A 25,648-nucleotide genomic window follows, 5' to 3' on the forward strand; every position below is an offset into this window, starting at 1 on the left:
AAAATCCATCTTTCATAGTGATTAACAAGGATACAAAAAAAATCCAAACATACAAGTCCTAAAATCCTGAGATTTAAAGGAAGACATGAGAATCTGGAGTGCAAAGTCTGATATATAATACTGTGCTGAAGTCTTGAGCCCCTCATTTCTTTTTGCTTTGATTCCAAGGAGCCAGATTTTCTTGTGATTGTTTTAAAGTGGTGTTGGGCTATAGTTCTCTCAGCTGTCTGAAGGTCTTTCAAAGTTTGTCTTTGATCATTGGCCGCTCTTTCACACATTTTCCATCCAGTCCCTGTATGTGGCCATGTTGAATGGAATGCCTCTTTGCTTGTTAAGCCACCTAAGACTGACCTTCGAATCCTTCAAGCATAAAAAGGGGCACCTAACTCAAGGGACGAGCCAGCGTTGTGACAGACAGCTTAGCAAAGAAAAATTTTAAACTGTTTCTTTAGCTAGCCTTATAATAGCAGCCTGTTGTAAAAGCACGTCATTTGTTGCTATTTCTTCTGTTGAATCTACAGAAATGCCAAAAATAACACAGTTTGATCGGCATAAAATAGTGTTTGTGGTACAATAAAGTAATTTTCGAAGAGTTATTAGCCAAAAACAGGCATTTTTAGGATAGTTTGCTGTGTGTCCTTAAACGTTTTGAGGAAACAGGACAAACAGAGGACAAAAGAAGAAATAGCAGGTCTAAAAAAAACTATCTGCAGCAGAAGAGCAGTATCCAGCAAAGACCTGACAGAGGACTTGAGAGAAGCAGCTGGCCCTTCAGTTGATTCATCATCCATTCACTGAAGCCTTGTCGGAAATGGTCTCAATGGAAGTGTAGCTGTCAAGGAGCCATTCTCGGATAGACAACAGCAAGAAAAGCCTGACAACTGCCAAATTACACAAGAGCTGGGCTGAAAATCAATGGCAACAGGCCTGATGGAGTGATGGCTCTAAATGTGAAATTTCTGGTTGAAACCGTGATCAACAAGTGTGGAGCAATTCAGAAGAGAGGCACAACAGTGAGTGTCCACAGCCATCTGTAAGACATGGTGGAGGCTCTGTCATGGTTTGGGGCCACATTTTAGCGAGTGGTGTTGAAAATCTTGTCAAAATTGATGGAATTATGAATGCAGAGAAGTACCATCAGATTTTGATCCACCATACAATACCATCTTTAAAGTATTTGATTAGTAAATAAGTTAATTGATTAGGTCAGTGCATACAAGCATACCTGGATGGAAAAAGACAATGGAACACTATCGGTCATGGATTGGCCTCCCCAGAGCAACACTCCCGAAGCAACGTTGCCTCATCTTGACAAAGAAAAGAACAAAAAGGTAGCCAACATCCAAAGAAGAGCTTTGAGTGTCCTTCAGGAAGAATGGAGAACTATTCCTGAAGAATAGTAAAAGGAATTACAAGAAAACTGTCTAAGAGAGTTCAGGCTGTGTTAAAAAATAAATATGGTGTTACCAAATACTGACTTTAAAGCTCATCAAAATTGTACACATCAACTGTTTTGCCTTATATAGTGTATTCTACTATAATACTAAATTAGAGCACATCAGAAAGAGGTAAACAAGCAAGGCTAAAAAGAAAGTGTACTACAACCTTGGGTTGATGGAAGCAGGAAGCTTCCACAAAGGCTGCCACAAATAACACATCCATGGCGCCAGCTAAATAGGAAAGATCCAAAGTAAGACAAACATTCACACCAGCAGCCAAAAGAATGATTCAATAAAGGTGCAAGGCTTTTCTCACCTAGCGATTGCTGGCTTTATTAATATAAATACTCACTGCTGTGCTACCTGAAATCCCATAGCAACCCAATCCCAAGGTATTAATGAAAATCCATCCTTTAGTCCGCATGCATTATTCACAACCTTATCCAATTAACATGGAGGCTGGGCTGCAATGCCGTTCACTAACCATCATCCATGTCTCTGCCAATTAGGCCCCAGCTCTTTGAAGGTAGGCAGTAATGATCACTACAGTGTGGGTGAGCAACACACGAGGAGCGTGAGTATAGGAGGGAAGAAGCAAACAAAGGGAAAGATGGAGGAAGGACTGTGAGGTGTAGTTTTTTTTTTTCTTTAATGTTGCTGTGATGGAAAACTGCCCAGCTGATGTCTAGTAGAACCAATGAACTAAATTAGCTGTTGTTGTGCATCAAGGGCTCAACACTTGATAGCGATTAACATTGCTGTTTTGTCTCTTTGATTGAGGGGAGGAAAACATTTGTTAAGATGGGAATTTATATAATGATCACATTTATTTCAGATGCTTAAAAATTCTTTGCATCAAGAGCATTCAGTTAAATTATTTGCCAAGAAAATATGAGTATTTTGAACATTTTAATAAACTGAAACAGCATGTTAACAAATTATATTCAGGTCAAGAATCACAGCTGAGGAAATATTTGCCAGCTTCATACCAGTCTCAGAAGACAGTGAGGTCTTCACACTGACACTCAGTGTGGCTGCTCCTGACATGATTCACCTGGCCATGCAATAACTTTGCCTCAGTCTTTTTTTATTAGATGCCATATCTGTAGATGGAATGAGCTGGCATTAGTACCATCTTCTGTCTCGCACGCCTTCTCTTTCTATCATTGTCAGTCTCCTCGCTCGCAATTTAATATCATGTCTGCCTGACCTGCAGGGATTCTTTCAGCCCGTTTACGCCACTAAAGTGGAGTCAACACAGCAGAACCACTCAGTGGAAGCACACAATTACTGTCTGAATGAGGTTCATTATAAGTTTATTTTGCAGCATTTTTGCTCTGAGTTCTGGCCATTTCCACCAAGCCCTCCACCAGCAGATTTACAGCAGCTGAGCTGAACTCTAACCATGCTCTAAATAGCGCCATGAAATCACCCAAACCTATGCCTAATTGTCTCATTTTATTTATTACATGGTTCATTACATAGATGATCAAACCAGATTAATGTGTTTAATTATTCTCACTTCCATCAGTGTGTGTAGTAAAAGTATGTAATTAGCTATTTGGATTATTAATAGGACAATTACACCAGGCTACATGGCTCTTATGGAAATGAACCTCAGGCTCGTAAACCTCACTTAGGCATACGGCAACAGCGAACCTTCTGAATAATTTACATACACTTTAATATTTTATGCATAGACATATTTGTGCATGTTGTCCATCTTGAGGTAATTTGTTGTGCTGTATTGCTATACTTTTCTGGCACGTTAACCGAACTGAGGGTAGCCAAACTGGGCTGAATGATTATAAAGGTGGGATCACTAACTAGACCTCTCAGTAATGTGACTGCACCACTCTCCTAAAAAAAATCCCCACGAACATCATCCATGAGTTACACATGCAGACAGAATGAATTATTGATGGTGTAGACAGAGTCTGGTTTAAAGCTGTAAGCTGATAACATACAGTGGAACATTTCATCTAAATAAACAGATCGAGATGGAGCTTGTTGTGGAGCCAGTCATTTGCTTATCGTGCTGCAAGTGCATCTGCATTTTTCCACATGGCTTCTCTCACTACAGGCAACTGTATACCAGCAGGAACTTGTTTTAGGTAAAAGAATCCACAGGGAGTGGAGAAACAGGGACAGAGAAGTGTGAAATTACATTTGAATACATCCTCCCATCCTTTTGGTGTGAGTTTATTCGTGGGCATGTGTGCATATACTCCAGAAGAGGAGGTTCCCATTTTTGTCTACAAACTCCAGCAACTTTAATACCCACACTGATCAGCTCCAGTGGTGCAGAAAAATATCCAAAACATCCAGCTTACAGTAAATGGCAGTTAACTGCTTCTTTTAGTTTGCCAAAATTATCATTTGACTACAGCTTCAAGGAACACACAGAAGAAAAAATTGAACCTACATCTCAGGTACATTGCGTCCGTAGTAAACGTGTAAAAGCACAGTTAAGATTTTAAAGACATTTTAATACACTTTAAGTTGTTGCAGCAGTGCATAAAAATGTAGAAAATATAGTTTTATGGAAATAATAGAAAAAGATGGCATGGCTAAACTACAATTGTTCTCTGCAGGTGATTGTGTTACAAACCAAGACTAAGAAGAGTAAATTCTACTCGAGAATGCAGCTTTGAGGGAAATGGGCTCCATAGGCAATAAACACATCTGAGAGAACTCTAGATTGTTTACTTTGTTTGATCTTGGTTGATATAATTCATTCTGAAATAATGTGTTTAAATTATTAACAGCTTTAGTTTATTACATGATAAATATGATGAACAAAAACTGTACTTTCCAAGCTCAATTGGAAAGCGCAGTGTTGGATATTTCTGTGCTCCGGTCAAGCACGAGGAACATTTTGCTGTTCTTTTTTTTTGCATCCTGATAGATAAGTGTGAATGAAATCAGTTTGAAGCCATAGCCACTCAGCCTGATTGGTCAAGTAACCAAGAATTATTCTTTGTTTATTTAACTTCTTATAAAAAACCCCCAAAAAACAGGGATATTACTGATGGAGATTATGGAATTGTTGCTTGTGTAATCAGGAATCAAATGGTGAAGAAAGGCATAAAAGGAATGACTTCATGGCATTTCAATCTACATTGTTTCATGGTGAACTCCCTCTTCATTATTTACATGCATTTTCACACACTTGATTATTTTTACACATTTGGACCTGATTATTTGAGTGTTTCTCTCACCAAGACTTAGCTAAGACTGGCTGGCTGTGCAAGCCCTTTCTGACTTCTGTTTCCCTACTGGCAGGCTGACAGCCACTGTATCTAAAATCCTCCATTGGATAGATTCCAACTCCACTGTCTTGTGTTGCATCTAATGATGCTATTCTTTGCTTTTAAAGTTCACTGTTGGTCTCTAACCAAACGCTGTGCAGTGCAGAACAAGGACCACTGTTCTTAACTGCTCTCCAAGGGCACAAGGTTGCTCATGGCTCTGTGGTTTATTTGCCGTAAAGTAGAGCAACTTTTATTTGCAGAGTTGCATCGTTTATGTCGTGTTATTTATTCGTTCTTGATCAGTGAGTGGGTGAGTGGTTGCACAAACCAGTGAACCTACCTCATTCTTCAATATCCACCCTTTCCATTACCGCAAATTGAATCCAATTCCAGTTCGGTTGGGAAAAAAGCAGAATTCTATTATTTCATAACTGCGTACAATGTGTGTGCAGGAATAAAGGAAATATGCAAATACTATGAATGAAATCAGATACAGTTAACACACAGCATTTCCAGCTCAGAGCACTGGCCACAGCAAATCTGTGTTCTTGCTGTTATCATTCATTTTTTAACTATGTTCCCTGAACAGTCTCCATGGGGTTGATGTAGTCTGTGCTTGAGTTTTAAATTGCTAATTCTAGATAACATCCCCTGATGCTTTGCTTAATTAGTCTGTTCTGTCTCTGTATTTTCTATAGAAATCCCTGAATCGGATCCCACTGAGAGCTCACCATCCAGTGAACATGTCAACTTCTCCAGTCTTCAGGGTCTCAGGCGACACCCTACCTTTGTTCCTGCTCCCAGCTCCCAGTTTCAGTGGGCCATCAAATCAATGCGCATTCCCAAACTAGGCCTTCCTAAAAATGTGGGCTATGTGGGTAAAAAACCCACCTGGGAGCCAATGGAAGCTAAAGCAGGACCCATTGAGATGATGACCCTGCCTACCTTCCTTCGACAGGACTACACAGATAATTATTCAGGTGAAGGCAAAGAGCAGGATACAGAGAATGTCAATACTCCAACTGCCAGAAGCGCATCAGGAGAGGAGAAAGTGATAGAGGGTAGTGGAGAAGGGAGCAACGTGGCGGATGGATTTGGAGTGAAAGACAACAATTTGGACAGCAGTGGCATCAAAGTGATTACTGAGTCGAAATCTTCACTCAGCCACAGTGATTTTGCCACTGTGACTGAGCGCACAACTCTGTCCCACTGGCAGCTGGTGGAACAGCCCACCACCCCACCTCAGGTCTCCCAGGAAACAGAGTCAGCAGAGGAGGCTAGGGGCGAGATCTTCTACATTCACAGGCCTACTGACAAGCTCTCATCTACCTCCTCACACAGCGGGGAAGTTAGTTCAAACTCCGGATTCACCCCAGTTTATAGAAAAGACAGTAAAGATACAAGCACTGATGAGGTGATGATTACTGCACATGAGGCTTTGATAGAGATGCTGACAACTTCTGAAATGACGACGGCAGAGCTTCTGGGCAGAGATGCACAGACAGTGGATCCTGCTACCACAGCAGCCACTATAGAAAATAGATCTTATACAGAGGAGCCATCTATTTCCATTTCATGGGCTCAGGAAGACAAGGAGAAAGCTACAAGTTTCCCCAACATGCAGGGCCTCTCATCGACTCCCTCACCCGAAGGAGCATCCACAACCACTTCTGGAGTCATTCACTTGACTACTGCCGTATCAGACATCAAGGTTGCTGCTACAGAAATGGAATCCAGATCTGCCGTTTCTGAGTCTTTTGTTGTGGGAAGCCATTGGACGCCATTCAAGGGCTTAAAGTCAGAGGAACATAAAACCCCGCCAACAACAGAAGATACTGGTACAAAGAATCCTTTTGGCATTCTTGTACCCAGCTGGGAATTTGGGCTCATCCCATCAGGTAGGTTAGCTTCATGTTGTTCCCAGTGAATTAACTGTCATTATTGTCTTCATCATTGTGATTGTCTAATCAGCAGAGATTTATTTAATTATGTATGCAGATTAGTTGGAGACAAAAGCATCAGTACCCTCCACCTTAAAACTAACTCAGATATAAAACATATGCTCCCAACTTGGTCTGTCTGTCACTTGTTGTTTCATTCTACATCCTGTTTCTGTCTCCTGCTTTGACATATATCATGCATTCTTAATCCAGCCTCGTTTGCCCTTTGTGCCTTCACATTTACTTTCATTCCTTGTCCCACCCTCCCACACTGGTATGGAGACAACTTTAGACAGAGAAGTAGTGCAGTGAAGTGAGACCAGCTAGGTCTTAGTGAAGTAATTAGCGGGTCACAGTGAGTGCAATTAGGTGAGCTGGGAAGAGGCAGAGATCCTAGTCCCCAACAAATCAATGTAGACACAAACTACAAGATGAAACTCGTAATAGACTGTGGTCTCTTCTTCTGTCTCATTTTCTTTTGTGTTCATGTTTATTTGACTCAGTCTTCCATTTTTGGCTCAACTATGTTTTCTTATACACTCACAATAATTGCAATGTCTGTGCTCTTTGTCTCACGACAATCACATCGATTTCTTTTGATACTTAATGCACCTGCTACTTGTGGCAGAAAACCTCAAAGTAAATGAACACGGAAAATGCTGCATGCTGTATAAGTCTACTCAGGTCTCTGAAATTTGTCTGGTTTTAACAACCAAAATGTGTTTGCTCAATGTTTAATGAATCTATGTGGAAGGATTGCAATATTTATTGCTCCTTAACTAATGCCTTATATTCATCCTCAGATCTGTGCTTCTAGGTTTTGAAAATGCATTTTTAACATCATGATTTGGATTATGAGTCATCCTGCTCAGTAAAGTGCATTTCTAAAAGTTTTATGTCATCACATGGAGTTGGTGCTGTTGGGAATCACATTGCACGTGGCCCACATACTGTACAGTTTTTTATATAGATAGATAGATAGATAGATAGATAGATAGATTGATTTACACTAACAGTCAAAAGTTTGGACGCACCTTCTTATTTAATGGTTATTCTTTATATAGGCCAAGGGTTTGCAGCACTGTCAATAAAACAAAGGGTGGCTACTTTGAGGAATCTAAAATATACGCCAATTCCATATCTTGTTTTAAAATATTTGATGTTTTCAGTATGAAGACATTGAGAAGGTGTGTCCAAACTTTTGACTGGTATATGCATTTAAAAATTATTATATATATTAAAATAAAAAGTCTGAATATATCGAATGAAGACATCCCCACAGGAGAAATCAGATTTGGTCGAGTGATGTTTTCTAGTTTACAGGGAGCTGTAAAGCAGGAGATGAGCTTTCATCCGTTTAATAACAACAGGAGTAGGAGATAGATTTTGATTTCAGTCGAATGCACCCCAGCAAACCAATAACGTAGGCTCAACTCTGTCTTGTTTGCTTCAGGTGCATGCATTCAATATATTTCACATTTTATGAATGCTTTCCATGGAGCATGACCATGACCCATTATGCAATCATTTAATTTAGTGAACGTGTAAATCCTGCCAAATTATTTTATTCAGAGAAGGAAAAAACTGTTTATATAAGTGCAGCTCAAGGGCATTTAAAAAAAAATGTAAACACTATATTCTCTGTGTTCAACTGTTTATTACATCAGAAAAAGAAAAGAAAACAGTCAGTAGTAGAGGACATTTTGTCTTTATCATGGTGATATTTGAATGGACTGAGCGGCCCTGCTCTTGTTGAGTGATTAGAAGCATGAGACCACTTCCTCTGTGTGACCTTTTATAGTTGTCAGTTTTTAGTACAGAGGAAATTACAGCAATGGTTGTCTGCCCATTACTTCAGAGAGATAGAGACAGAGAGAAGGGAAAGGGCAGGAGGATGGACAGCCCTGGGAAGTAAGAATAGGGGGCGGGAGGGTTGAGGCAGTGCTTGAGAGAGGTGAGCATGTCCTCCACAATGCTGTGGGTAGGAGAACATAAAGCTCTTTAATCAATGATCAGAGACTACACTAACCATAGTCCTGTGGGCATCCAGAGAGCACATTGTTCCTCCCCATGTTTTCTTTTTCCTCTCCTCCTTTTTCTTTTTTAAATTAATTTTTTTACATGTCTGTGCTTCCTTCCGATCTTCATTCATCGCTGTCTGATCAGGCTCAGCCCCTCTGTGTCCTGTTTGGCTATATATCTCTGTGCTAAGACAATGGTATATAACGAAACACCCAGCTTTTCCAATCCCTTGTTGCTTTGCCCTCCAGCTAAACCCACACAGATGGGTGGACACACACACTCAAACACAAACACATACATAAGGGGGAAAAAGATATGTGAAGAAGCACCAGCATGCACAGCTCACTCTGAAGTAAACCTCTCTAATCCATCCCACATGTCACACCATCATATACAAACACACACACAGGATATGTGCTAATCCCTCTCTGTGAACACTGTGAAAAGTAGAGACATTTATTTTCTTTTTAAAATTTATTTTATCTTAATTTCCATATTGTATAATCCTAAAGACGGCATTTGTTGAAGTTTGCAACTACGAAAAGTTACAAAAATTGATTTCCAATCCAACGTGTCTCAACAAGCATGGAAATTTACCAAATGCTTCGGAGCACTGGCATCCGGCCCTTTAGGGTGATGAAGCGAGGCAGGTGCATACAGTAATATTGGCTGTCTATCCAACCTTTAAATTACCAATGCTGGTCTGATACTCTGGCAAACAGGGAGCAGGATGCCTCTGACTTATAGCCATTTTGACTGAAGCCTTGTCCCAGGCTCTAGATGGATCAGACCTCTGGCAACATCAATAACACGGCAGCCAGCCCTCTACCAAATTAGAGTGTTAAATTTGGAGGAGAAAAGCCAGTAGGTTGAAGTGTGTGCATGTGTGCGTGCGTGTGTATGTGTTTATGGGAGGAGACGGAGATAAATGGAGACAGGGACAGACTGGGGTGGCATATTATGAGTGTGGGTCTGTGGATAGATGTTCAGTTTGTCTGCTGGCTGTTGGAGTCCTTGGATAGGCTGTCTGGAGCAGCAAGAGGGCACATTCTCAATGCTGCATATAGAAGTGTATTGATTTTCCTGCCTCTCGCTCCCTGTGTCTTCCATCTTTTTTTTTTCTTGACTATCCTTCTTTCCCTCTGCCCTACTAGCTTTTCTCATCTCCCTCCTTACCCATCTCCCTGACTTTATGTCTTTTATTACTCTGCTGGTCATTGTTATGACTCTCCCTGGCATAATGTTTTGATAGCCTCTTGAACTCCAACATGATACAACACAAGGCAGTCAATTGCTGTCTAACTGTATCTGTCCCCTGTAGGATCCTCTGCCTCAGCAAAATCACTTGTGTTTAAAAAAGAAGACACCTCACTTTAAATCCATTCATTGCCTAATCAGTCATCCTCCCCTCTACTTTCCATCTCCAAGTTTCTCTTCTTTCTTTTCATGGTGTAATTCCACCATTTTTCCATATCAAACACTCCTGCCGAATCGAATCCAGCGCCACTGGCTGCTGCTTATTAAATGAATGGGCTTTGTTAAAGAGGAGCCTTAAGGGACTTTTGGTTCTATCGTGGTGTGGGATGAAATGGTGTTACATACCGCTCTGTGCTGACTGAGCATAGGCCCTTTGTATCCCGTTAACCAGGGAAATAACAGCACTACCAAAGTGTTGAAAATGAGCTCAGATCAACTATGCTGAGCCTTTTGTGTACATCATTAACTGTTAATGATATTAATGCAGACCAGTCTTAAATCCACTGAATTTCCATCAAATCCTACTGTCAGTTTCTCTGTAAACAGATGTACAACTTTGAGGATATCTCAGTGATTAGTCTCAGGTGAAGTCTACTAAGGAGAGGATGTCATTCTTTGAGGAAATAATCATGCCGGGACCCAAATACAGAAACCACGGAGGCAAAATGGAAATTTACAAAAAATTCACTCCTTTATTTTCAGCACACAAGTATGACTGAACAAAATTTCATTCAATACAAGTGTATTTTTCAAAAACAAACACTAAAAGTCCTAATCAAAACAACCAAATGTAGTAGATTATCTTGAGATCACAAATGAATTATATGCAGAAACAGAAGGGCTTTGTGACAGCAACCTGACGAATATGGAGGGAGAAAATGCATACTAAATAAATACACCAGGGAGAAGGGTAAGAAGGTGCAGGTGAATTCAATTAAGACAATAATGAGGATGGGAGACGGAAAAAAAGAAGACAGTAAGATGCAGAAATTAGCATGAAGAACTAACCTACAAAATGATTACTGATTACTACAGCTATAAAAAAAAGTCAGTAATTTGCCCCTCAGGGATAGGAGAGCAGAGACAAACAGAAACAAACAAATCCATTGTTTTACTGACAAACTAGTCTTTTCTTCATTCTTGCTACAGTTACTTGTTATGTTGTCAGTTTGTATTCCCTCAATGGTCAGACACAGTGTTACCACCCTAAGATTAGCCTTTAGGTCCGTATCCTCAGGTAAACAAGATGGTCTCAATTTCCAGTCAACTGAAAGATCTCTTACAAGTGTGAATCGATAACCCCTGTTTTACCCCCAAATCACAGTTTACAAGAGAATGTTGGACAGCAGGACAATAAGTACAGCTGGTATCAAAACCTTCTTTCATTTGTTCTTACAGAACAGAGCAAAACTACATCAATACTATCACGCTGTTAGTCATGGCATTAACTCCAGCAAACTATAGACTGGATGGACATGATGGATGTAGCCCTTTTTTAAACTCTATATTGCTCAGCCAGCTATACGTGCAACTTAGGTGCAGTTTGTTTGTTTTTTTAATTATGGTTGGATCTGCCCCTTAATGCATCTCCTCATACTGTGTTTCATTCTTAATCATAGTAAGAATGAAACATTCCATTATGCAAGAACATAATTCATTAATTTGAACTTGGAAGAGTTTTCATTTTTGTTGTTTTGTTCCTTTGAAAATTGATAATATGAAATATACCATAAAGTACATGAGGAATAACATAAACCGAGTACATAAGAAGAAGAGTAAAGATTAAAGAGAGCAATAAAACAAAAGCAGCCTTGATGAAGTACAGAGAGCTCAGTCAAACATGATTAACCTTTCCCAAGTCAAGCTGAGCTTTACTTGCTGAGCAACGTCCAAGAAGTGGGTAAGCACAAGGGCCAGTGATACAAACGCTGTGCCTGGCAAGGTCATCATCTAACATCAACAGCAGTGATATAAAAAACAAATTCTTGCTCCTTTGCAAAGCACTGTTGGTTTTCAATGAATAAACTCAAACCCATCCTGAGTAAATTTCACCAGGGAATTTTTATTTTCATGCTTTTCATGCAATTTTTTATTTTACATCAGCCAAAACGCTCCAGCAAAAATATCTGTTATCAGTGTTCACTGTCTTCTGGGAATGGAGAGCATTCTTTAAACATGTAAAAGTCAATGACATGCCACTTAAGTTGGTAAAGCTAATACTCTGTGAAAATTTTTGGTTTATTATTCTGCAGCAAGCTTGGAAAAGCATAGAAAAGTCTTGAACAGGCGTTTTTATGGCATCATAAAAATGCTTTATTATGTTTGCTGCCACAACAAAACCTGGTGATTATTCAGCCTAGGAGCCCCATCACAGGCAGCTGTATTTTATTTTTTAGATTGTGTGACCCAGAGCTCCCATTATGGCAGATGAATGACTGCATCTCTTGACTGTTCCTGGTAGCAAATCCGCAACAGAATTGATAAACAAGTTTTGTTGTTGTTTTTATGAATATTTTCTCATCTCAAAGCCCTCTAAAGATCAGTTGGGAGGCAGACAAAAGTGTGGCGTTAACTCTAGTAATGCAGTAACAATCGATACTAAACTTCAGTTTTTTGTGTCCCTGGGCACAACATATGTCTTCTAATCATGCATTTGTCTTTTTATTACTCAGCTTTATACTCGCATATGCACAAAGCCCCTTTGTGTGACCATTTGTGGTCTTTTCTCCCATTCAGCTCTCAGTAACTTTGCATTTTTGTATTGCAAGTTTACGATAATTGATCCTAGTCCCATACCAGCCAAAATATGGCAAACATTTGCTCCTGTTGCCTTTATGAATGAGTCACATTCAAACCAGCTGACTCAATGAGGAGTAAAACAACTAAAAGTAAAATCTCACAGCAGATACAGCCATCAGCTGCTTGGTGGAGCATTCAGGCAACCTCATCTCTGCCTGTTTTATGGTACTCATTTTCATTTTGAAGCTGCTCAAAAGAAGATGAATGAAGACCCCTCCTGGGTTGTATGTCACCCTATTTAGAAAAAAAAAAACAAGAACAAAAACCAAAGAGCATTTCACTCAGGGATTTTTTTTTCTTACCCAATGAAAAACTGAGTGTTTGTTGTCAGGCACAGACTTTGGGATCCTGCTGGTTTGTAGAGTTTCAGTGAAGCAAAGAACAACATCACCTCTGTGTGCCACCAATTGTGAGGTGATAGGGGCGATGGATGGAGACAGAGAGCTGGACGTGGTGCTGTCAGACAGAATAAAATCCTTTATGTGGAGTCATTGTGTGACTGTGCAGAGTAGAAAACACTCACCTGGTTGCATGATATAGGTTACAGTGGAGCATTCAAGTGCCATCAGATTAGATGTCAGGAATCAGCTTCCTTCTGCTGAAAGAGACAGGTAACAGTTCTATTCTCTCCGTGGTCAGAGAAATGAGACAAAATATCAGCTACTTTTATTACAACCAAATGCGGAGCATGTAGGCATTAATTTTATGGTAACAGGTCACTAGGCAGAGCATAAAAACAATGGCTGCCAAACATGATTTGAATACCAGCATCCTTGCGTGTTCCTCTCACGTTTCCGCACTCCATTTGCAGTCAGACACACGCGTGCACACCTGTCAGGATCTCAGCAAGTCACACATGCATGCACTTGCCGTCAAAAATGGAGCTGCCTGCCATCAAGGTTAACAGCGAAATGTATGATTTCGAATTGAGGTATTTTCTAGCTACAGACGAGTGGCAGCAGAGGGGATGAGTGCACTCAGCTGGGGGTTTTGAGTTGCCAAATTGCCTGACTGACTTTGCTCCTTCTCTGTGGTGCTAAAGGCAGAGCAGTGGCAGCGGTGTTTGGCTCCCAGCATCAGTCACAACGCATCATGTAGCAGCCAGCCCACAGCGGGTGCAAGGGCTGAGCGGTCTCTTCATGTAGGGCATGTCAGACACACCCACGGATCTGTCCCAGCGAGAAGGATTCAGAGACGAGGAAAAATTACAAGTCACAAGAGGGGGAAGGTCTCTAAATGGGTAGAGGATATGAAGGTGTAAATTATACAATTTTCTGAGTTTCTGCTGGCAAGCAGCACTCTGGGGTCATCTAAAGTAGTTCTTCTTTGTTGAGTTTTAAATATTTCTACAGGCAAACCCTCCTGCCCACAGCTTGCTTGTAGTAATAGTGCTGCAATGCTGTCAGAACAACTTCCTCGTGGTAACCACAGTGGGATAGAGACATACACACAGGGGAAGATGAGATTCCCTAACCACACACGTGTGTGTGTGTGTGTGTGTGTGTGTGTGTGTGTGTGTGTGTGTGTGTGTGTGTGTGGGTGTGTGTGTGTGTGTGTGTGTGTGTGTGTGTGTGTGTGTGTGTGTGTGTATGTGCGTGTGTGTGTGTGTGTGTGTGTGTGTGTGTGTGCGTTCCCTTCTATTACCAATTTTCTGACCTAAATCCATTTAGATAGTTGCATTGTGGAGACCTGACTAGATTTCAGGGACAAAAAACAAGTCCCTAAAGTTTAACTCATTCAATATAAGGTTAGGCAAAGAAGTAGTTATCCTTAGGGTTTAGAACCCTGAAACGAATAAAAGTGTAATGTCCTCTAAAGGAATAGAAATAGAACTGCTCGTGTCGCCTTTCCTTTTCATTTAAAGCAAAAAAAAAAATGTCGTGTGTCCAAAGTCAGTGAGGGTGTTTCCAAGCATGCTTGGCATATTTGTAGATTTTTGCAGAAAAGATTTGGAAAAAGTAGAATAGAAACTGAAGTATTTTGGAGTTTAATCATTGCCTTCTCAGCCAGTCTCAGCATTAGCCTCATCTCTTTTAAGCATATGTGTCAATCGCAGTGAGGAAATGGCTCATCATTTTCAAGTGTGGAAATAAGCTTCACCAAGCAAGAAAGTATTTTTGTTTTTGATTCAGTTTAACTAGACACAAATGTACACCATCGCACTGTGTTTCCAAGGGAGGTTATTCCTTTTAAAATTTCATTTAAAATTCTAGTGTGTCTCAGTGATGTGCACCTAGTGCTTAGCTCCATGATTTCTAACAATCACAGTTAGAAATGCAGTGTCTTTTAGGTGTGAAATGTTTCTGATCTATACACCCACCAAGAGTTATATCCAACACAGTCCAACATAGGTACAAAAATTAAATATGAATGACTTCAAAGAAACCCTCTCAGAGCAGCACCAGCTTCTTATTGAGAACAGTCTGGGCTTGGGTGAGGTTGGACAGGTAGGTCACCATTAACAGGTCATTGATGTTGGAATTGAGCATGTTCTCAAAGTCCTCAGGTGAGATAGTGGGTACTTTGTTTACCAGATCCATCAGGAAACGGCCCCCGCTGTTGTCTGCTGTCACCTTGCCAGACAGCACATCCTCAATGTATGCCAGCACTGTGGTCAACATGTACAAACAGCATTAGATGACATATAACAGAAATATAAATGATAATTGGTTTTACAGCTTATTTGAAACAATGTTTAACAAATCATCAAAAGCATTTTTTCTTGCTAAAACCTCCTTATTATTCTGAAAATGCCGAAACTCACAAAATTCAACCATTTTCCAACCTCTTGCTTCTGATTTGCATGGAACTCCTTTGTAAATCTTTTGCACCACATGTGCTACAAGGGCATAAAAATATCAGAGGAGGACTGTGGATTTCAAGGTCAAAGCATACCATCATGTTCCTTGCACTTCATGTGGCACATTTTGCAGTGCAGCTTACTGAATACTGAAAATATGAAACAGCGTACTGCACTCGTTGCACACTTAATTTGACAGCATATTTTTCATTCACCGTGCATCTTGATGGAATTGTTCAATCACTTCATGTGTAACGCTGCAAATTCTTTAAGTCAAAATATAAATAATTCATAATCATTGGCAGTGTTTAAGCCCCTTTTTAGTTCTGTGGGTATATAAAATGTTATTAGACAGTTAAAAATGGGAGGATGTGGTTGATTCAATATTCTATTTCACAAAGCTCTGAAAATGAAAGCAAAGACAAATTGAAGAGAAGGGGGAAGAAACCCAAAGTGGATCGAATGTGTTTGTGATGATAAGCCAGGATGGATTATTTTGCTGCCACTCTGACAGTCCAGATAATGCAATTTATTTAGCACGATCGGAGACGCTACAAGTGCTGCTCTTGTAACAATGGACCCTCAATTTGTTCGTCAGTCTCGCTTTACAGGGCTGTGGAATTGGGTTGTGTTGAATCCCTGGTATGTTACTCCTCCCCGGTCCTATCCAGGCTGATTCAGTGTGACGCTCGGCCCACAAGGTGCTCACTAAGAGTGCATCGGCTGCTTTCTGCTGTCTCGGGCTGCTGGTGCTGTAGCTAATCGCAAGTGTCATGCTTTTTCATATTTTGTGTTGTTGTGTGTGCGCGCTTGTGTGTGTGTATGTGTTTGCTTGGAGAAAAAAAAATTAAATATAGTTAAAAAGAGATGAAGTTGAAAGTGGAAAGTTTTATTTAAATTTGCAATGGACCAAAAGCCAGATTGGGCTAAAGTAGATTTCTAAACTTTCATCAGCTTCAGCTTTTTGTATATATATTTTTTTCTTGTATTGTGAAAGTGCAAGTTTGTTTGAATTAATTGTTTTTTCTGTAACGCATCTGAGCCTGTTTGCTTCTCTTTTTGTTTTGGGTTTGTTTTTGTGTTATATTTTGAAAAAAAAATTGCAATGGACTCTCGGGTTGTCTTGCTATTTACACAAAGAAAAATTGATAAATAACTCTAAATATGCTTTATATCTTAGATTCCTGAGAGTAGCCACCCTTTGCTGGTTTATTGACAGCGCTGCAAACCCTTGGCCTTTTCTCAATGAGCTTCATGATGTAATCACCTGAAATAGTTTCCACTACACAGGTGGGCCCTGTCAGGGTTCATTTGTGGAATTTCTTGAACTCTTAATGGTGTGGGGACCATCAGTTGTGTTGTGCAGAAGTCAGTTTGGTACACAGTTGAGAGCCCTATTTGACAACTGTTAGAATTCATATTGTGGTAAGAACCAATCAGCTAAGTAAAGAGAAACAACAGTCCATCATTGCTGAACTGAAGGTCAGTCAGTGGAGAAAATTACTAAAACTTTGAATGTGTGCCCAGTCACAAAAACCATCAAGTGCTATGATGAAACTGGTTCACATGAGGACTGCCCCAGGAAAGGAAGACCAAGAGTCACCTCTGCTGCTGAGGATAAATTCATTCGAGTCACCAGCCTCAGAAATTGCAAGTTAACAGCACTCAGATTAGAGCCCAGATAAATGCTACGAGTTCCAGTAGAAGACACATCTCTTCATCAAATGTTCAGAGGAGACTGCGCGAATCAGGCCTTTATGGTCAAATAGCTGCTAAGAAACTATGACTAAGGAAAAGCAACAAGCATAAGAGATTTTTTTGGGCCAAGAAACACAAGGAGTGGACATTAGAGCAGTGGAAATCTGTGCTTTGTTCTGATGAGTTCAGATTTGAGATCTTTGGTTCCACCTGCTGTGTCTTTGTGTGACGCAGAAAAGGATGGTCTCTACATGCATGGTTCCCATTGCGAAGCGTAGAGGAGGAGACGTGATGGTGTGGGGGTGCTTTGCTGGTGACACTGATGGGGATCTATTCAAAACTGAAGGCCACAGCATCCTGCAGTGACATCCCATCCGGATTGTATTTAGTTGGACCATCATTAATTTTTCAACAAGACAATGATCCCAAACACACCTCCAGGTTGCGTAAAGGCTGTTTGACCAAGTAAATGAGCCATGGAGTGCTGTCCCTGATGGCCTGTACTCCACAGTCAGCAGACCTAAACTCAGTCGAGATGGTTTAGGATGAGATGGACCACAGGGGGAAGGCAAAAGAGCCCTCAGTGCTCAGCATCTGTGGGAACTCGTCCTCATGAAGCACATCGAGAGAATGCCAAGAGTGTGCAAAGCAGTAATCAAAGCAAAGCGTGGCTTTAAAAACCATTAAATGAGAAGGTGTGTCGAACCTTTTGACTCGTGTGTATATATATGGTCTTGTTTTTCATTTTAATTTTTTATTTGGTAATACATCTTATTTGGGCTTTTTTCCTTTATGCGTCTCCAAAGCTCTGTCTGTTTTGTGTCACATACACCAGCAGGGTTAACTTACCCCATTGAAATATGACTGAAATTGATCCCCGTACGATTTAAATAAATAATACTTTGGAACAGTTTAATATATTGGCAAGGTAGTAGGAGTCATTTGAGTAATCCAGTGTTGATTGCAACTTTAAGCATTCTTATTAATAATTAATGGAGCACTGTTAATGGTTACTTGTGGAATGGCTGAGCAGTGTGTTTGACATCTAGAACTACAGTTTAGATCCAGTGTTGCTTTCACCCCTTTTCACCTCTGTACACACTCTCTCTCTCACAGACACACAAAGGTGTGTAACGGCAACTAGACAAGGGACATCATATGTGGTCAGATGGACAGAAAAAGCTTCTCCCTCCCCTGCAGTGCTCATAAATCCTATTTTGTCAGACTCAGTGCAGTAATCACATCACTACACCTGCTCCATGAACAACCTTGCCTCTAAGATGTGAACACATTCCCAAAGGGTGCAGGCTTCTGTCTGCAGCTTTTGAAGTACATCAGGTGTTCTGATCATCCAATCAGCTCCTGCGAGATCAGTAGTCAGGAGACTGATCGATAGAATTACAAATGACTTCACACTTTTTTGGCCTTTACATTCACCTACCCTAATCAGTTTTATCACTACATTGACAATGTGACTTTGCACAAAGAACTTTCCGGTGTTTTATAGATTAACACTGACAATTGAAACCTTTGACTTTTGAGAGACAAAAAACAGATTTAGATGTACATTTACAAGCCGTTCAATAATGACATTAAATCATAGAGAACACACTTCTGAGGCAGCTGCTCCTAGACTTTTTTTTTTTTTGCAGAATTTGCCTGATTGCTATCCCTTGGTCTTCCAGTTAAATGCAGACTGTGTCATTTCCACCCCTAGGGGTTTCTCAATAAAACTGATAATAAAAAAGGTAATTTGACAGCGTTGTGAAGGAGGATGAGGTTGTAGAAGTTGTTGTCTTACTACCATTGCCGCAAAAGTCTAGTGTGGGTAAAACTTTTTAATATAAAACCTCATGGTATCTTTCAGGGAAACAGGGGTAAGACGATAACGTCCGTCAGTGAATATTATTTTAACTCAAAACACGATATCTTGATGTTGGTAAGATGATATTTCAAATAAGCCAACCCTATCCCAAAACGCTTTCTCCAGATGAACAGATTCAACCTTTTGGGATTTACTTACCTGGATGATTGAGCATGCATCAAGACAATCTAACTCTATCAATTCATTCTAATGAAATATGTAACTTTAGCTAAGATAACGTTATTTTCTTACCTTCCCACTAAACATTGGCTGTTGGATAGATGTACAGATCATTTTTTTATTGGATTTTGTTATTTATAAATATCAACATTATTGTTTGAAAAATAACACAAAAGAACAGATTATTTATAAACAAAAACAATTTATTACGTGTTGGCCAATTTATTTTTTGTGCTTATTTTACATTTTCTTGTTTTTCCTTAATTGGTTTATTTATTTGTTGAATAAATCAACTTAATTGTTTGTAACCAGGCTAAAACTTTATTAAAATGTGTTGAAAGATTAAAAACATTGAGATCCATGTTAAAATATAAAATAATAATAGTATTTAGTATTTAGAAAAACTTTTTGAAATTCCTTTTAGAAGGAGTACAATGTGTTTACTAAGTTTAAAAGAGCTTTTGCACTATATATGATTATTTTTTATGAGTACCCTGTTTTATTGTGAAGAGCTTTGAAAGAGGAAGTCAATGTTGTTGTGATCGGCAGCAGGACAGACAAGTTGCGATGGAGTTTATACAAGTGTATGTATGAACTGGACTATCTGCTCGACAGTCTTTGTTGATGTGCACATTTTGCAAACTGTCTGTGAGAAGCTGGGGACATATCTGGTCGAAATCCACCATGCAGCTGCTCACTTTTGTTTTAGCTTAAGAGCCCACAAAATCTTGGAGATGTCCGCTGATCACTGCATTCCTTCACACACAACTTTTTGTGTACAGGAAACATGCCCTCCACTCTTTGGACACATGGGACTACAGAGCCTTCAGAAGCAGTATAAAAACAATCTCTATAATGAGTTGAAGTTTGCCATTGAAAAAACGTCCACAACAACCACATTTTGGCCCGTACCTGGAGGTCATATGGATAACAACACTAGACGTTGCCTGGTGTTACAAAACAAACCCTTCAGTAGCTGAAAATTGCACGTCCATAGTTGCATATGCAACTATCCATAATTAACATTTAGCTGATTATCCCTTCGAGGTCATTTTTTTTGTGTATGTTCAAGCAGCTTACTAAGCAGCTTCTGTTGTTAGGTTTGCCACTGGCAGTCCTGCTATATTGCCTTGCACCATTTATGGTGTATTACACTGAATCTGTTCTGTACACTGAAATGTCTTCTGTTTATCACCTTCGCCTCTCCGTGTGGGATGCACTGGCATTTGCCTCCCAGGTAGACACTAAGCCGAAGTTGTTGGTATGATCAAAAAATGATGGCATATGCAGCAGGTCAGGTGTTTTCTGCTGAATATTCCCCATCAAAGGCCACAGGATGTTATACAAGAAGTCAGTTTTGATAATCTCACCGAGGGACAAATTGGAGGCGCACAACATCTGGAAAGTTGAAAAAATAGCAAAGAATGGTCCTGGTCCCAGCCCTTGACTTGACACATCACTCTAAGTTTTGAAAAAAGTAGAATTTTGAAGCAAAAACTGCTGTTTGGTTTCTGAGTCATAGCTGGAGATCCAGCATTTTTTACCACCAATGATCCTCCACTCAAAAGTCAGGCCATTTGAAAACAAAATTGGTATTTGACCTTGGGGTCAGTGGTAAAATCACACAAGTACATAGGATCAGAACAGGTCTACCAGGGACTGTTCTGAAAATAGTTGTATGCAATAGCTTGGTAGCTGGCAAGAGTAAAGTGCAAAATTTACATTGTTCAGTTTGTAGCACAGATGCAACTGACTTTTCGTTAAAACCATGAGATTATATTTTTAAATCCCCACTTGTTTTAATAGAGTAACCAATAGGAAGTGAAAATATTGCAATTATATAGCATTTCACCAAGAAAGAGGAAGTACAAAGATAATTTTTAAAACCTGAAAACCACAGTTGTGATAGCCTCCAGCTCCCTAATGACCCTTAACTGGATAAATACAAGAGGATGGATGGATGGAATGAATTGCATTCAGTTAAACCATATTTAATTTTCTTCTAAAACTACCAGTCTTCACACGTATCTTGTGTACCACTGCTTTAGACTGGTAAAGGGAGAGCAGGAAGCAGCTTTTTCCCAGGGAGTTGAGACTGGCTGTTGTGTACATGATCCCTTAACTTGTAGGCCTGAGAAGTTTAGTGTAATGCTCCAGACTGCAGACCGACAGCTCTTGGGTGCATTAAATTGACGGTTGGGGCACCGACATCAGTAAGAGGCGAGAGCTGCACTACCCACAAGTAAACTTAACCTCTGTCTCGCTCTATCTCTTCTTCTGCCCTTTTCCACTTTCTTACCTTCCCTTTCCACCTTTGTGTAGCTCACCTCTGTAAATCAATCACTTTGAAGTAATCTAAGATTGCATTGGGGTCTGCATCTCTGTGCTAGAGAGACGTGTTATCTATATTTCAACACAAAGCGGTTTTATATTTCCCCAGTGTGTATTCAGCTTGCAGTGGCAGTAATTGTGGCTGATCTGCACTGAGTGACTTTCCTGCCCAGGGGACACTGATACATGGCTAATGTTCAGACATGTGAGTCTCTATGTCATTCCTGTCAGAGGCGAGATGGAAATTTGAAGTCATATAGGTCATACGGATTATTGACTGAACCGTAGACTTTGGCAGAGCAGACAGTAGAGCCAACTTTTTACAATGGGTGTATTTTTCATCATGGAAAGTCATGCCGCACCTAATTATCTTAAAGAGCACTTCTAGTTTTATACAATCTGGCCTAGTACTCATTGCTGAGCTGTGCAAACACTAGAAGTATTAAGGAGAAGATAAGAATGATTAGAACTTAGGTGTGAGATCCCTAAAAGTTAAATGGGCTTTCATTGCTTTCTCATTTCCTGTGTGTCTGTATACCATAAAAGGTGTGACTATGAAGTTCAGCAAGTCTGCACCTAAAAATTAAAAACATTGTTTTTAATTTTTTGACGTGCACATCGTTTCTGAAACATCGCCAGGAAGTCACGTTTTGCCCTCTTCTTCTTGCGTGTCCGCAGCATTGTTTCAACATTTCTAGTTTTTTGCGTATTTTACTCTATTTTAAATTCTAGACTCCCCAAGTGTGGGGAATTCTTGGAGTTATACAGCACAGATGTTGCCACTTTCATATACAAAAAATGAACTTGTGATAAAATAGATGTTCACGGTGGCCATTGAACAAGTGACTATATAAATATTTCACACTGCACACACAGATGAGCTGCCACAGTGATGACAACAACTCTAGTGAAGCCCATACTTTGCAGTTTAGCCCTGGCATTCATCTGGCTCTAACATTTCTGTGTGCTTCGGTACCTTTTCGGAATGTATTGTAGCATTAAAGTTTTATGGGCCAGCTCTTTCTTGGGCCTAGGTGATGGCTTATCACGCTCAGAGAGGGGGAACACTTGAACAGGCTGAGGTATGATCTATGTCTCAGCAAAGCTATTACAAGGTTCACTGAGTCCAAGCACAGCTAAATGGTGGGTGATAAGCAGGCGTATATACAGCAAATGTAAGTGCATATGTGTGCAGTTTTGCCACATGTGGGTGTGCGTGTCACACATTTATTCATGCAGACTTCAGTGTTTCTGTCAGCACAACCTTTTCAGCAGGCTTCCATTCAGATGAATTTGCTAACCACTCAGCCTCAGACTTCATAGGACTTGAGACATTTCCCCAAGTGCAATCCTCTTTTATGGTCCATTCTAAATCCTGTGTGTGTACGAGCACACATCGAGGAGTAGCTTCCCAAATATGCCACAACGCTAAGATAATCTCTCTCTTGAGAGGCTTAGAAAAAAACTAAAGATGACCCAATGGAGCAGTAAAATGTCACCCAGCAGAACATATTTCATAAAACTCTGCAGAGGAATGAAGAGATGTTGCAATATCTGCTCATTGTCAGGGATGAAGACTTTACATTATCTGTTTTGTGAGTATGAATTTGTGTCACACCGCAGACCTTAGCCCTGGAAGTTGAAACCCTGCAAGGCTGAAAATGTCTCTCTTTTGCTATATCTGCCTATTTCCGTGTGTCTATGTCAGGGACAAGTTTCTCTATCTTTCCCCTTGTCTTTTTTCGTACTCTAGCCTCCTATCTTTCTTCTTCGGTCTTCGGCACAGAAGGAGAAAGACACACAGAAAGGATAGAAGGAGCGACCTATTTAAAGACCAGTGTGTAATTAATCATAAGCTAGCAGCATTAAGAGAGGAAGAAATGTATGACAGTTCTCTCTGTGGCTTTCTGTCCCTCTCTAGTTGGCATTTTCTCATACTTGTGCTTCTCTTTAATAAATGTGAATTTCTATCTTCTCCTCCCATCTGTGTCACGGACCAGGGGCTTTATCTCCTCCCTCTCATACTTTTTAAAAACTGTTTTCCAATTATATAATAACCGCAGTTAATATACGTGTACAGACATGCCCACAAGTACACTGTTCCAAAAAATAGTAATGTCAAAGTATCTTACTGTATATTTTACAGTTTTGTACTGTCTTTCTAGAATATCATTAAATTTACATAAGTAGACTGTAATTTTACATGTCAAAGGTAAAATAACATATCATTACTGTAAATATAGTAAAACACAATTTACTTCTTTTTTAAATATATTTTTTGTACATATGCATATTTAGATTGTAAAAATACATTCAGAAATGTATCATAATTTCACAAATATTTGTCTGTTATGTGAGAGAATGATCTGTTAAATTCAAATTTAATACTATGGAAAAATATATAAAATGATCAAAAATTAATGAGAATAATCAATAATTTAAGGAGTATTTGAATTATAATTTTGCTGAAAATTTCATGTCATCTAGGTCTGATTCAATAATTCAGAGGTAACAAGTGAAAATATAATTAATAGGAATAAAAACTAAAAAAAAACATATAAAACATTGCACGGCCACTCTGTGCTAATTATATATTTTAAAAAATAAATGTAGAGGTAGGAATTGCAATTAATATAAATCTCAAAGTATTCACAACATTCCTGAACAGAAATAGGCCTCTGCACCTGGGGTGAGGGTGTGGCCATGAAAACAATGTGACATGCCATTGGATGTTGGGACACATAATAACATGACGCTAAGCATCGGCCAATGAATGTGAACAACCACAAGGTCGTGGGTATGGCTGTACTGTAGGAAAAAATCCTAATATAAAAGTATTTTACTGTGCATTTTACAGTTTTGTTCTGTTCTTCTAGAATATCATTAAAGTTAGGTAAATAGACTGTGATTTCACATTTCAAATGTAAATTAACGTTAAATCACTGTAATGCAATAAAACATAATTTTATTGATATATTGATATATTGATATACCTTTATTAGTCCCACAAGGGGAAATTTCACAAATATATGTCCGTTATTTGAAAGATTGAACTGTTGAATTCAAATGTAATGCTATGGATTTGATTTGATTTGATATACCTTTATTAGTCCCACAAGGGGAAATTTCATAAGGCTGCCGACCTATTGCACGCAATGGCGCCGCCATCTTACCCTCCGACCATACATACATTACACAAAACATCACATGGGGAAGACAGGTCAGAGAGGTATAACAATGGAAAATGCACCACATGAGGAAAGATAAGGAGAAAAAAACAACTCCCCCCAGACTGAGCTCCAACAGGGTGATCAGTTTGAGAACAGAAAAAAACACCTCTGCACATAGCACATGAAAAAACTCTTAACACACCAAAGAAACACATGACAAGCAAGCAGGGGTGGGTAAAGGGTGAGAGACAGCCGATTTAGACAGTACATCCGGGCCTGCAGCCTGTACGCTGGTCTCCTTGATCCACCGTCAGCATCAGAGGGGAATAAGCGTCGAAGGCGTTTGGAAAGGGAGGGGGGATGAGTGTGTGGAAAAGTATATAACATGATTCCTATAACCTTGTGTTACATCACATAAGTATTATTATCATTGCTATTTAGGGCAATTGCGGCTCAAGAGTTGGCAGTTTGCCTTGTGATCAGAAGGTTGCCGGTTCGAGCCCCGGCTCGGACACTCTCGGTATTGTGTCTGTGGTCAAGACTCTTCGCCTACTGGTGATGGCCAGAGGGGCCGATGGTGCGATATGGCAACCTCGCCTCTGTCAGTCTCTCCCAGGGCATGCAATCCATTATTATTTAAACCAACTGTTAACTGTATATTTCTGTACATTTACGTATTATGATTCATATTGCCACATTCATTGACCTTGTTTATAGGTAATTTCATTGTTTGATCACGTTAAAATGTTCCTAATTTGATGTCTAAAAGCACTTGGAAAAGGCAGAATCCCATGTGAGATTAGCGTAACAAACTGTATTTTCATTACTGAAAATAACTGTATTTTCATGAGGAAGTTATTTTCTGTTATTTTACGGTAGTATTTTGGCGCCCCA

At 39.7% G+C, this 25,648-nt stretch overlaps 1 protein-coding gene across 2 annotated transcripts in view; it reads left to right on the top strand.

The window, feature by feature from the left end:
* ncanb (neurocan b) overlaps positions 1–25,648 on the top strand; it is a 186,069-nt gene that overhangs the window by 74,546 nt on the left and 85,875 nt on the right. For both annotated transcript variants that reach the window (XM_086281800.1, XM_086281801.1), the window contains exon 9: positions 5,392–6,591. In XM_086281800.1, coding sequence (XP_086137926.1) covers positions 5,392–6,591 — 1,200 coding nt within the window. The remainder of the gene's footprint in view (positions 1–5,391; positions 6,592–25,648) is intronic.

Source organism: Aulonocara sp. 'chitande type north' Nkhata Bay, linkage group LG23 (genome assembly GCF_057382095.1).
Source record: "Aulonocara sp. 'chitande type north' Nkhata Bay isolate Kocher_YH1m ecotype deep benthic linkage group LG23, A_spYH_male_GT1.1, whole genome shotgun sequence".
Taxonomy (NCBI): domain Eukaryota; kingdom Metazoa; phylum Chordata; class Actinopteri; order Cichliformes; family Cichlidae; genus Aulonocara; species Aulonocara sp. 'chitande type north' Nkhata Bay.